Source organism: Myotis lucifugus, unplaced genomic scaffold, assembly GCF_000147115.1.
Source record: "Myotis lucifugus unplaced genomic scaffold, Myoluc2.0 scaffold_8, whole genome shotgun sequence".
NCBI classification, from domain to species: domain Eukaryota; kingdom Metazoa; phylum Chordata; class Mammalia; order Chiroptera; family Vespertilionidae; genus Myotis; species Myotis lucifugus.
The window spans coordinates 6571363-6583728 of record NW_005871056.1 but is presented as its reverse complement, the minus strand read 5'-3'; the positions used below and the strand labels follow the sequence as shown (position 1 = coordinate 6583728).

The 12366-nt window shown below is 54.2% G+C and overlaps 1 protein-coding gene across 1 annotated transcript in view; it reads left to right on the top strand.

Moving 5' to 3' along the window:
- Positions 1-597: 597 nt before the first annotated feature.
- The window catches only part of KY (kyphoscoliosis peptidase), a 42687-nt gene continuing 30918 nt past the window's right edge, over positions 598-12366 (top strand). Inside the window, 3 exon segments of the mRNA XM_014451407.2 lie at positions 598-733; positions 3829-3891; positions 7843-7905. Coding sequence (XP_014306893.1) covers positions 598-733; positions 3829-3891; positions 7843-7905 — 262 coding nt within the window.

The following is a 12366-nucleotide window of genomic DNA, read 5'->3' as shown; positions in this document are numbered from 1 at the left end:
TTCCTAGAGAGGGAGCTGTCAATCTCCAAAACCCACCCCAGGAAGGAGCTGGGCCAAGGCCAAAAGTTGGCCAATTTCTCCACACCTTGCCATGCAATCTGGAGCCCTGTTTTTCCTTCCTCTGAACTGACTCACTGTTGACAGCACTGTGCGATACTGTATTTGCCATGGCTTTTGGAGAAGGTCTGCTTCAGGCCCTCTTGGGGAACCCCCCACCCCGAGATGGCAGGAATGAGGCGCACCAGCCACCCAGAAGGCAGTCCTGGCTTCAGGGACAAGTGCTTACAGCAGCAGGCAGGGGCGCAGGGCGGGAGGCTCTGGGGCCGGTGGCCTCGGTGCAGGTCTGGGCTCAACTGGGGATTTCCTTTCAAAGGTGACTTAGAGCCGCTACATTAGGGGAGCGCCCTCCCGGGCGGGCCTAATGGCGTGTTTGGCAGAGTCAGCGAAACGCAGCGCGCAGCGGCTAGGTGGCGGGGGAGCGCCCTCTCCCGCGCCCTCGCCATCTCCCGCGCCGGGCAGCAGCGCGCACGGGGCCATTTGCAGCGCAGGCAGCCTTAGGAGCGGCCGCGGCGCGCCGGCGGGGAACGAGGTGGCACCATGGAGCTGAAGAAGGACAGCAACACCGTGTCCATCGACATGCTGCTGATCGTGCACTCGGAGAAACGGCGCGCCGCGCAGGGCACGCACTCGGAGCGGCAGGCGGACCCGGGCGCGCCGCCGCAGCGCAGAGGAGGTAACGCGCGCCCGGCCGACCCCCAGAGGTCCTAGCACCTCGGCCTCTTCACCCCAGGGTCCGCCCGCCGTGGGGACGCCCCTCACGCCCCCAAACGAGCACAGCGACACGACCCTCTCCCCATGGCTGCCTGCGCCTCCAAGCTGTGGCTCTGGCGTCCCTTGGCAACGCGCAGCCCCGTGATTGCCCTGAGTTGACTCCTGTGCAGGCCTGCGGTGCTTCCGTCAACCCAGGCAGCCAGTTTCCTCCAACCACTCTCTGAAAGGTGCGGGTCAGGGTTGGAAGATGCCCGGGAAGAAGGGGCCCAGAGCCTCAGGCCTGACTCCTGGGTGGCCAGAGCCTGCTCCCCATTGCACATGCAGGGAGCAAGGATCCCAGGGAAATCTGGGTGCTGAGTCAGATGTGAAGATGGGAAGCTCCCTTGGTGCCCTTGCACAACTCACAGCCTCGGTTTCCCTTTCTTAAGCCCTCTCCCCCTCTTCCACAGAAGGCATAAGAGGTGTAAAGGGCACACAGGCTTGGATAGAGTTAGGCTTGAAATCTGCTGTCCCCACCTTATCTAATAATTTTCCTTTTCTTCGGACTTTCTGGCCAAGTGCAGACGGGTAAAATAAAGTGATTGTTTATAAAGCGATTGTGGGAGGCAGGTCCTGAGCCTCTGTATTCTCACAGCGTGAAGAGGGTACAGACATATAATAATTGTTAACGAAGCCCCTCCGATGTCTGGGAACCTCTGGGGCCTGGGTCTAGGAGGAAGGCCCCAGGAACCCTGGCGGAGAGGTGTGCGCATGCACTGGGCTGCCTGTGCACCCGTGCTTTGAGAGGGATGCCTGACAGTCGCGGCAAAATGGCTCCTGCCTCCCGCCTCCCCTCCAGCTCCAGAGCTCCTTGGAGTCTGCCCAGCTCTTCTGTCCTCAGAGCCCCCTTGCACATTGAACGTCCACCTTCCACCATCCGCTTGAAGCAATGACACCATGGATGGCTTTGCCCCCACCAGCCACACAGGCTGGAGCTGTCCCATAGCTCCTGGTGACCCCTTGGGGAGGCGAGCAGGGGGGCGGGGGGCATAGATTCTGGAGAGCTGAGAATGTTAACAGGTATTCCAGTCTCGGGAGCAATTTGGGGGCCAACAGTTGTTTGGGTTGGTTGGTTCTTTATTTCTCAGAGCTGCTCCTAGAAGAAGGGAAAACGCCCACCCAGGATATCTGCAGTGAGGAAACGGGCAGAGGTCGCCAGCTTTCTGATACCAGGAGGCCTCCCGCAGGGTGTGGCACAGCCAGAGGGCCCCCACGAGGCCCAGCTCTGGGCCAGCCCATGAGTCCCTAGCTCCTCTCCCACTCTGATCACGTCTCCTAAAGGCTCTGTCACTAGAAAGAAAGGGTGAAGCCCCAGAAGGGCCTGGGATCAGGACTGCTCCGGAAGGTGTCAAACGCCTACCACCAACCCTGCAGGACTCCAGACCGGTGCGCTCGACACTCACGGCTGTGACTCAGGGAAAAAAGACCCTGCTTGTGAGCCCTTTCTGCTGATATTTTTCTCCAAATATTTTCCTAACAGATGTTTCTCCCAGACCCTATGTCAGTGGAGAGACCTGTGTCTCATATTCAGTCAGACAGTTCTGCACCGGAGCAGAGAAGAGGGGGCGTGCACAGCCTGCGAGGCCTGCTGGGCAGTGGTGTTGTCCAGGAGACCCCTGGCTAAGCCAGCTTGCAAGCCCATGCAGCCTAAGGAGGAGAAATGCTGAGCAAGTCTAGCTTGTTCCAAGGCCTCCTGTTGGTGCACAGACCCAGAACTCAGCCATGCCCAGCTCCAGGTCCTCTGCTCTGCAAAGCATGGCCTGAGCTCAGATACTGTCACCATGCAGAGGACTGACTGAAGATGTGACTAAGGGCCTTTCAGCTGTGTCCTTGTGGCAAAAAATAGTCAGGGGGACAGGAGGCAAGGAGTGTGGCACCAGGAATTTGGGCTGTAAGGCCAACAGGTGCTCTCTCCTCTTTCCTCTAGGGCCCTAGCATTTTCCCAGCCATGACTTCCACTCTAAGGCTTAGAGCAGTGCTTCTCCAAACCGTGCCTGGAGGCCCTGGAGTCCACTCAGGCATTCCTGTGGCTGTGGACAAGGTGGCCTAAAGCTGTTTGCACCAAGACTGAAAGAGCTTCAAAGTTTTAGATTTTATCCCCAAAGCTGATGTGACGTATGCATTCCTCTCCCAAGGTGTGCTGGTGAGGTTTCCAGGCAGTAGGTCCCGGACACTGACTGTGCAGGGCTCTGCAGGAGGAGGGACTGGGGAGCCTTAGAGCGGTGGAAAGGGCTGGAGGACCAGGCTTGAGGCTGAACTTCCAGGAACAGCCTCATGAGCTGCTCTGGTGAGGAGACCTCCGCTGCCACCAAGGGTCCCTAGGTGCTCTTTTCGCACCAGGAACTTGATTTTATTGCAGCTGTTCCCACTGCCAGAACATATGCCAGTTCTGTGCCAGGAGCTTGACCTTGCAGCCACCACTTCCAACTATCACCGGAGGTAGAGAAAGCTTCCATTCTCTTTCCTGTTGCCTCACCAGGTCCCAAGATGGAATTGGACACAGGTGCCACTGACTGGCCAAGCCTAGGCCACACATGTCCATGCTCTAGCTGCAAGGGAGGCTGGGAGAGCAGGCTACTGTCACTTTCAGTTTCCATAGGGATAGGCAATCTTTGCCCACTCCCATCCCACATCAAGACTCTAAAAGTGGGAGACTTACCACATACAGAAATAGGCAGGCAAAATGAATGGCAAATGTCTTTGACAATAATCCTCCCATATTTATGCAGTGGAGATGTGGGAGTGAAAAATGGGCCTCTCTGTTGCCATGATTCTGATAACCAACCCTTCCCCCATTGAAAACTACTGTTTCAATATTTTTTTAAATGTTTAAAATATGAATGGTTGCATTCATGCTCCTAAGTGTATCTCAATCCTGGGCAGCCTCCCTCAGGTCCCGGGAGAGCCACATTCCACCAGCCCCACGTTAATCCAGATGTGTACACAACTAGCACATCATTTGCTGGCCTGGGTCTCTGCACCACAGAGAGCCTCATGCCAGTCCTTGTTATTTCACAGGACTCCAAGGCGGCGGAAATGGAATACAGAAATGGCAGAAAATAGAAGGAAACGGCCTGTATGGTAAATTCTCCCTTTTCATTTTTTTTTTCTTTTTAGTTTCTGGAATTCAACACGTTTTGAAATGACTGGACACACTGGGTCTCATTTGTTTGAAGACTGGCTCTAGTCACCTAACCGCTCAGAAGTGGCTGCTTGTAACTCAGCCAGGCATCTGGGGCCACTGTGACCCTGGAAAGTTTTCCCTGGCATCAGGTCCCCTGATTTCCTGGAGGCTGGATGGGGGCAATGCCATACGTTTTTGTACCCACGTGTTCACGGGTGTCATTTGGGTTGTGAGGTGGGTGTGTTCCCACAGAGGTGGGACTGCTCATGTCCTGCAGGGCATCCATCTTTGGAACTTTTTTCTGAATAGAGGGGACAGCGTCCTGCCTGGAGGCCTGGGAGATGCCAGTGGCTACCTGCTGGCCCGGGACCCAGACGACCATAAAATCTGAGAGAAGTCAGCTTCCAAAGCCTCCTCTCTCTGGTGCCAGGTGCCTGCCGCCCTGCAAGCCCAGGATCTGGGGATTCTATGCATGGACCAACTCTACTAAGCCCTATTCTGTGCCCGTCAGAGATTCATTAGCCCAGCCTCCAGGAACAAACATCAGTGTAACTTCATTGGGGGTTGTGAGAATTCTAATAAGAGTCAGACCACCACTCAGAACTCCAATAGGGGGCTCAGTCAGACCCCAGAACAGATGACTGACTGATCAAATACCAGTGAGAAGGAACCGCCCTCTATGACCCTCCACCAATGGGGAAACAGAACCCCAATTGAACAAGACCAAACAGCTCTGCTTTGCCATCCTTCTGACAGTAACAAAAGGAAAGGATGAGGTTCTAAAAGTAAATTTACTCATTCATTTCCTCAGTAAAGGTCTACAGTGCTTACTCTGTGCCAGATGGGGTTCTAATTGTTGGGGATGAAACAGTAGACAATACAGTCAAGAACCCCTGCCCTCACGGGGCTACATTAAAATGATTGTAATCATAACGTCATTTACAAGTCTCAATGTCCTGGAGGTGAAGAGCGTGCCTTTGTCCTCTGCCCTGTGCATGGGGATGAATCATTCTCATGACATGCACTTCTAGAGACCACCCGCTGAGTCCCAGCTGATGGGCGTGCATGGGTGGGGTGGCTTCCTTAACCTTGCTGTGGGGCCATCAATGGGAGATACACCTGCTGCCACAGCTCTACTGAAGCAGACACCGAAGTTAGCAAAACTATGCTGCAGGCTTGTGAGAATTAAGATAACACTCAGACCTCCAGAGACCTGTTGGCCACAGAAACACATAGCCCATGCAGGCCTGTGTGCCGGGCCACTGTGCCCACGGGCAAGTGGGCAATCGGGCCGCAGTGGTTTGTTGCAGCCCTCTCACCTTGCCTGGGTTGTCTGAAATTCATCCTATGTCTTCTCGGGCATGTTATTACATCAGGAGAACATTGAATTATATTGAATTCATCTTCTTTTTACCATCTTTGGGGTTCCTGATGTGGGGGAAGTTTAGTGGGAAATACAACAAAACACAAAGGGACACGGTAACTTTTACAAGACTCTTCTAAAAGGTCTTAGTAGAATGTGCCATCCAAAAAAGAGGATGATTAAAGTAGTTCTTGCAAAAACTAAGAGTTTCAGGTACATGCAGGGCCGAAGAGGCCTCGAACCCAGACCACTCCTCCAATATATGTAATTTAAAGTAAAATTTTATTTATTTTTTAAATGACACACTTGCATGCATGCAGAAGCTAAAGGTATGGCTTTTTTCTGTTTTCTGATGGTGGGATTCTGGGTACATGTCTGCCTTGCTGGTGCGCAAGGCACCCAGCCCTGGTACCAGCAGGCCCTCCCGCCCAACCCTGGGAACTGGATGGCGTGCTCATCTGAGAAGGAAACAGCTGATGGCTTGTGCTGGTGGAGTGTGCACGAATGTGGCTGAACCTGGGACTGATCCAGAAGGGCACATGTGCCCCCTTTTGCTGCTCTGTGCACTCCTTGGGCTGGGGTGTTGGCAGGGTGAGGGGAGCTTAGAGGGCTCCAAACTTTTCCAAGCAGCTGGTGTGTAGGGCCAAGCCACCCCCACACCCCAGCTTGCCCAGCAACGGGCTTCCCCTGCTGTGATTGGCTGCTTTCCTCGGTCCTGGCTGAAGTCTGCCTAGCAGCACAGGGACTGACGCCCCACAGCTACAGGGAAACCAATTGTGCAGCCCTGACTATAAATACCCCACAACAGCTATGCCAGCTGATCGCCTCCTTGAGGATTCCCTTCCCAGATCCTGTTTCCTCCCTCGGCCAGCCGAAATACAGCCAGCTGTGCCCGTAGGAGGTGGCCTCCCTGTCCCCTAGCCTGAGTCTGGCCTGGAGCTGGCCCTCAGCTGATCAACCTATCATGGCCCGGGGGGCTCAGGGTCCTGGCTGACCTGCTCACAGAAGGTGGGAACCAGCAGGGTTCTCCAGGGCAAGATCCTACCAGGTGGATCGAAAGCCCCGCCCAGCTCAGGGCCCACCACCCACCACGACTGGCTTCTGCTTGGACCCAGGCGTGGGAGCTCTGAGCAGCAGGTCTGGTTGGGTGCACGAGGGACGCATCTGAATGGAACTTGGTCAGGCCAGTGCCCCAGAGTCAGGCTTGTTTCCAGACCCAGAAACTGGTCCCAGTGGTCACTTCCAGTGGCAGGCCTGACAGCCTCTCTGCAGACCAGTGGAGGCCAGGGGAGAAGATGGCTGGCCAAGGTGGTAGCAGTGGGTCTCATCAGGTATCATCATCGTCACCTCCCCGGCTGCCACAACCCTGGCCTTCCCAGCTCCTTCCCCCACCTCTCTGAAGCAGAAATCCAAGGGCAACCTCAGTAAGACCAGGCCACCCCAGCATCTGTAAAGGGAGAGATGTAGGAAAGGTGGTGCTTCCCCAAGAAGCCTGTGGGTTCCTCCTCAAGGCCTATGGCAGGAACGGGGCATCTCCTGCCTGACCCCACTAGACCCTGAGGACAGCTCCGTGTTCTGGGGAGATAAATATTACTAGCACATGTAGAGGGCTTTCACATAGTGGGCGCCTTGCAAATGTTTGTGCAGCTGAACCAAACTGCAAATCACCCCAACTCCTGGGCTGGAATAAGAGGCAGGTTGCCCCACTCTTCTCAGAGGGAGGCAGGAGGTGGAGCTAGGAGCCCGGAGGCTTGGGGTCAGGCCGTAGGTCTGATGCTCCCTAGCTGCAGAGACTGGCAAAAGTTAACCAGTCCGAGCTGCAGGTCCCTCAGCTGTAAAATCAGGACAGGAACCTCTCAGCCTGCTCTACTAAACCATGGGAATGTCAGGCATCCCCATGCACTTTGAAGACTGTGCCCAGCGACACCAAAGTCTGAAGTCATGGTTACTTAACCCATGGAGGCATCCCCAGTTTCTTTTGAAGACTCTGTATTGGGTGGTGAGCACACAATACAACATATAGATGGCATATTATAGAATTGTGCACCGAGACCTATAGAATTTTATTAACCAATGTCACCCCAATAAATTCAATAAAAGTTTTTTTAAAGGAAAAGAATCGCATTAGTATCCTCAAAAAAGGCCAAAGAACTACATTCCCATAATAGTATGAAAATTTGGATATATGTTTTTTGAAAACTATGAGGAACACTAAAAACCATGAATTCAATAGTCAAATGAAGCTAGTAGTAAAAGTACAAAAAAAAAAAAAGAATCTGTGTTGGCACCTCCTGGGAGGTGTGAAGGTGTGTGCGCAGGGCTTCCAATCGTGTGCCTCTGCGTTCAGGTGTGTGACTGCTGATTCCCGCGTATGCACGCCGTGGGGCTGTGCAGGCGGGTGTGCCTGTGTTCAGGCCAGGCCTGGGATGACCTGGGCCCCCACCAGCCTGCCTTTCTTGCAGACACGCAGCTCCCCGCTCTGCCCGGGGTAAATTCCACTGTGGTCCCAGTGGTCACGGCAGGTTCCTCTGTCTTCCTTAAATAGGAAACCTGGCAGAGAAGCAGCATCCTCAGCAGACCCAGGTCATCACTTCCTACGACAACCAAGGTAAGGAATTCGCCACGTCATGACCTCTTCTCCAGCTCCCGTGTGCCAGAGACGGCGGGTGTGGAGCTCAGACTGGGGAGCAGGTCCTCTCTGTCCCATGGATGTTGGAGCTCCCTTTCCCTCTTCTTACATCCCATGGGAAGCAGTGAGAGGCTGCATGGTATCATGGGATCGAGAAATAGACCTTGGGCCACAGAACCCACTGGTATCATCATCATCACCCTCATTGCCATGGCCGTAGCTGTCATTTACTGAGTGCTAACCTTGTGCCAGGCACCCTGCCAAGCCATTGACATGATTGTTCTCATAAAAATTAAGCTTCACAACAATCCTCTTTGATTGGTACTCCTACTATCCTCACTTTACAGGTGAGTAAACTGAGGCTTGGAAAGGTGGACATCTGTCCAAGATCAAATGGCCAGCAAGATTCAGAGCTGGGCAATTGACCTCCCGCCAACCACCACCAAGTCCTGAGCTGTTAACCTTCAAAGCTCTGCTTTCACCACAGCCGCCCCCCCAACCCCAACACCCGTCTCCCCTGCTGACTCATGTGGAGCAGGAGGGCTCCACCGCTGAGGCTGGAGGTGAGGCCGGGTTAGGGCCGCCACCCCTGCCTCAGCTTTCTGCTCTGCATTAAAGACTCAAGGCCTGGGTCTGAGAGTTCCCATAGGCCCAGCCCTAAGAGTTCATCACCAGTGCTCTCAGCACCATTGTCCTAACCAGCAAGGAGATTATCTAACAACATAGAGGGAGCAGTGGTGGCTCCCTGGAGGATTAGGGCCTCGGGGGACTGTCCCCTGAAACTTGTGCAGGAAGAACCTGGCCATGCGGTTTTAGTACCCCTTTAGGCCAGAATTCCTGAGAATGCGGCTCCAGGACAGGACCCAGGGCCTCTTGGCGGGCCCACCACGAACTGCCACCTGCCCTGAGTACTGCAAGGACAAGCCTGGGCCTTACCGCTTCTCTGGACTGGCAGCACACAGCAGGCCACAGAACAAGAATAAGCAATACCTCACTAAAATGAGAATGGATCAGCGACCATTTGTCTTGCTTAGTTCTGGCCAAACCCCTTGATGGGGTCCTGGTGTTATCCCTGTTTGCACAGGAGAAAGTTGAGGCTGGGGATGCTGCCATCCCAGAGCCTGGCTCTAAGGTCAGATCTCTGCACTGCACTGCCTCCCTGTGCCACAGGCAGACAGGGGTGGGCTGGTCACCAGAGCTGCATCTGGCACCCTGGCTCGTGTGTGCCACTTGCATGCCACCTCCCAGCATTCAAGGCTTCCAGGGGGACAGGAAGAAGGGCAGCCTTGTCTTCCTATAAGGGTTGGAGCCCTGTGTAGACTGGTATGGATGGGCCAGGCTGGGTCCTGTGAGAGCCTGGGTCACAGAGAGAGGAGGGCTCCCCATCTTTAGGGGCGTAGCCAGAGTTCACACTGATACTGACCCATTCATTCCACAAAAAGCAGTTCCTGATGCAGGCACTGGGGATCCATCAGAGAAGGAAACAGACAGAGGCTCCTGTCCCCATGAAGCTGACACCCTAGTGAGAGACAGATGACCTAACGAAGGGACTCAGCTAAGGCTGGAGGGGAAGATAAAGCAGGAAGGAGAATAGGGGGGGGGGGTGTATGTGCACATGGGTGTGTATTAGCCTCCTATGGCTGCTGTAACATATTATCACAAAGTCAGTGACTTAATACACATTCACTCTCTTAACTCGTTCCAGAGGCCCCAAGCTTCAAATCCATCTCAAGAGCTCAAGTCCAAGTGTCGTCAGGCAGGTCATGGGGAGAACCTGTTCCTCCCCTCTTCAGCTTCTGGAGGCTGATGACACCCCTGGACTTGTAGCTGCATCGCTCTAACCGCTGCTTCCATTGTCACATTGCCTTCTCTCCGTATCAGTAGTTAAATCCCCCTCGGCCTCTGTTTTATGAGGATCCTGTGATTACACTGGGCCTACCCGCATACTCCTGGATAATCTTCCTAACCCGAGATCCTTCGCTTAATCACATCTGCACAGTCCCCTTTGGTGTATAAGGTGACATTCAGAGGTTCCTGGAATTGGGACATGGATATCCTTAAGGTCTATTATGAAGCCTACCACAGGGGACGATTTAAAATAGAATCGTTGAAAAAAGACCTCCCTGAGAAGGTGACATTCAAGGAAGGGAGGAGGTGAGGGAGCAAGCCATGCAGGTATCTGGGGAAGAGCTTCCAGCAGAGGGAGCCCGGGTGTGAGGGCCTGGTGTGTTCAGGAAGCGGAGGTCAGGTGGACACAGGGCAGACCCTGCAGGACTGCGAGGCTACCCGCAGTATGCTGGCTTCTAATCTGAGTGCCATTGGAAGCCACTCGGTGTTAAACAGGAGAGCCACCAAAGAGTAGAGAATAAACAGAAGTGGGCGAGGGTGGGTGCCAGAAGACCTGTAGATAGCAGCATGATGATCCAGGCAAGAGAGGCTTCCCCGAGGGTGGATTGGGGTGTAAGAGAAAGAGAGGAGTCAAGGTTTGGGAGCTGAGGATGGAGATGGAGGAGCTGTAGGAGGCTACTTTTAGGGGAAGAACCTGAAGAATTCAGACTGGGCCTTGCTGAGGTTGGTGCCGACACCAAGCAACCACATGCCTGCTATTTTGGATCGTAGTGACCAAGGACATCAGTTATTCCATGTGCCACTCTCCTACTCATCCAATGAGCCTTGAGCCTCATAAGCTCTGTTCTGGGAACCACATCAGCCCCCATGCAGCTTCCTCGGCAGCTCTTTCTATGACAGTAACAGCAGGGCCCCAGGGGGACACTTGTTGTGGGCCAGTCAGTGACCTAAGCCCCTTTTGGGGAGTCACCTCATTTAACCCCACAACCACCTTCTGTGTAGGTTATCACTCCCATTTTACAGATGGAAAAACTGAGAGCAGAGAGATTTTAGTAACTTGCCTGAAGTTACACAGCTGGCACATGCCAGGCCTGGAAGTTAAACCCATGTCTGGGAGCTTCCAAAGCCAGTGGGCATAACTGCTCCACCACACGCCCCCTTCCATACAGGGCAGGGACCAATCTGGTGGGGACAATTGAGTGCGGCACCCCCTCCACTTTCCCGCCAGACAAGAAGTTCAAAATTTCAGTCCGAACTGTTCCTCAGAGTGGTCCAGCTTTCCCCCTCCTCCTCACCTTGTCATTCAGTGGAAGACTTGACACAATGGGTGACAAAAGATCATGGTAGGGGCTTCAGAAGATCAGTCTGTAACGGGTGTGAGGTTGAATGAGAAGAGCGTGCTTAATTCCCCCCCTAACTTCAGGCCTCGACAGTGACTCTTGGAGTCAGTTTTCTGTTGAGGCGTTCGTCCTCCAGGTCCTCCGCCCTTATCCCCTTGCAGACCCCCTGCCTTCTTTGATCATGCACGCACTGGCGTCACACCGCCCTGTTCCCAGATCTGGGACGGCCCTAGGGTGCTCCACTCTGCAGAAGGAATCGTCAATGGCCCTGTGTTTTCAAGAGCCCAGTGGAAGCCGGGTCAGTTAGGGCCACAGAGAGGCCCTTCGTCACACACGCCGGCCGGGGCCCCGGTGACCTCACCCTGAGCTCTGGCATGCTCGGTTGTCATCTCATAACTAGAGCTGCTGAGTGGGGCTTTCATAGCGTGTCCAGCAGTACCCGGTGAGCATTCCACAGAGCCGGGCTCTCCCCATCACCATCCAGCAGGCTGCTCTCGGTGCCACAGCTCACCACGCCCTGCGCTAACGCTGACTACTGCACTCCGGGGCAGAAACCACAGCAGGTCTCTTGACCACCTACCTCGCTAGAGTCTGTTTTAGGGGTATTTTTCAGACGCTTTAGCTGAGGTTTGCTGATGCTCCGCTACTGCAGGAAAATATCCCAAGGCAAAGAATTCAGGTTGTAAATGTGGCAGCCAGTTACGGAAAGAGTTAATGAAGACTTCAGTCAATAAAGGCAGCTATCTGAGATGTGTCCCTCATTCCCCACACACACCCGCGTGTACACGCAGCCTCTGCTAACTGATCAATGCTTCAGGCAGCCACTTCCAATCAGAGTTAATGAACAACACGAAATCTGTTTGCCATCTCTGCATTAGTAATTCTGAGCAAATTAGGCCTTTAGACAAACCCTGATTCCAACCTGCCGAGACCTGGAGGGAAGCTGTCGTGTGGGAGGACTCTCCTGGCTGGGTGAGTGGCAGGCCGGAGCAGCGTGCCGGGGACATGCTGGGCTTGCCGGCCGCACCTCCGCTCCTGAGAGGGGGAGGGAAAGGGAAGCGGAGCCAGTGGCAGCTGGAGAAGCCCGTGGGAGCCACTTCTTAGGCTCGCGGAAAACAATCATTTAGACACTTTCACTAGGACAGCCAGAGCTGCAGCTTCAGAAATGCTAGTTGGGTGACAGCTGGTAGAAGTGGGGAGGGATGTCATGAAAGCGCCAGCCAGGTGACCTAAAGTCCCTTTGGGTTTGGTT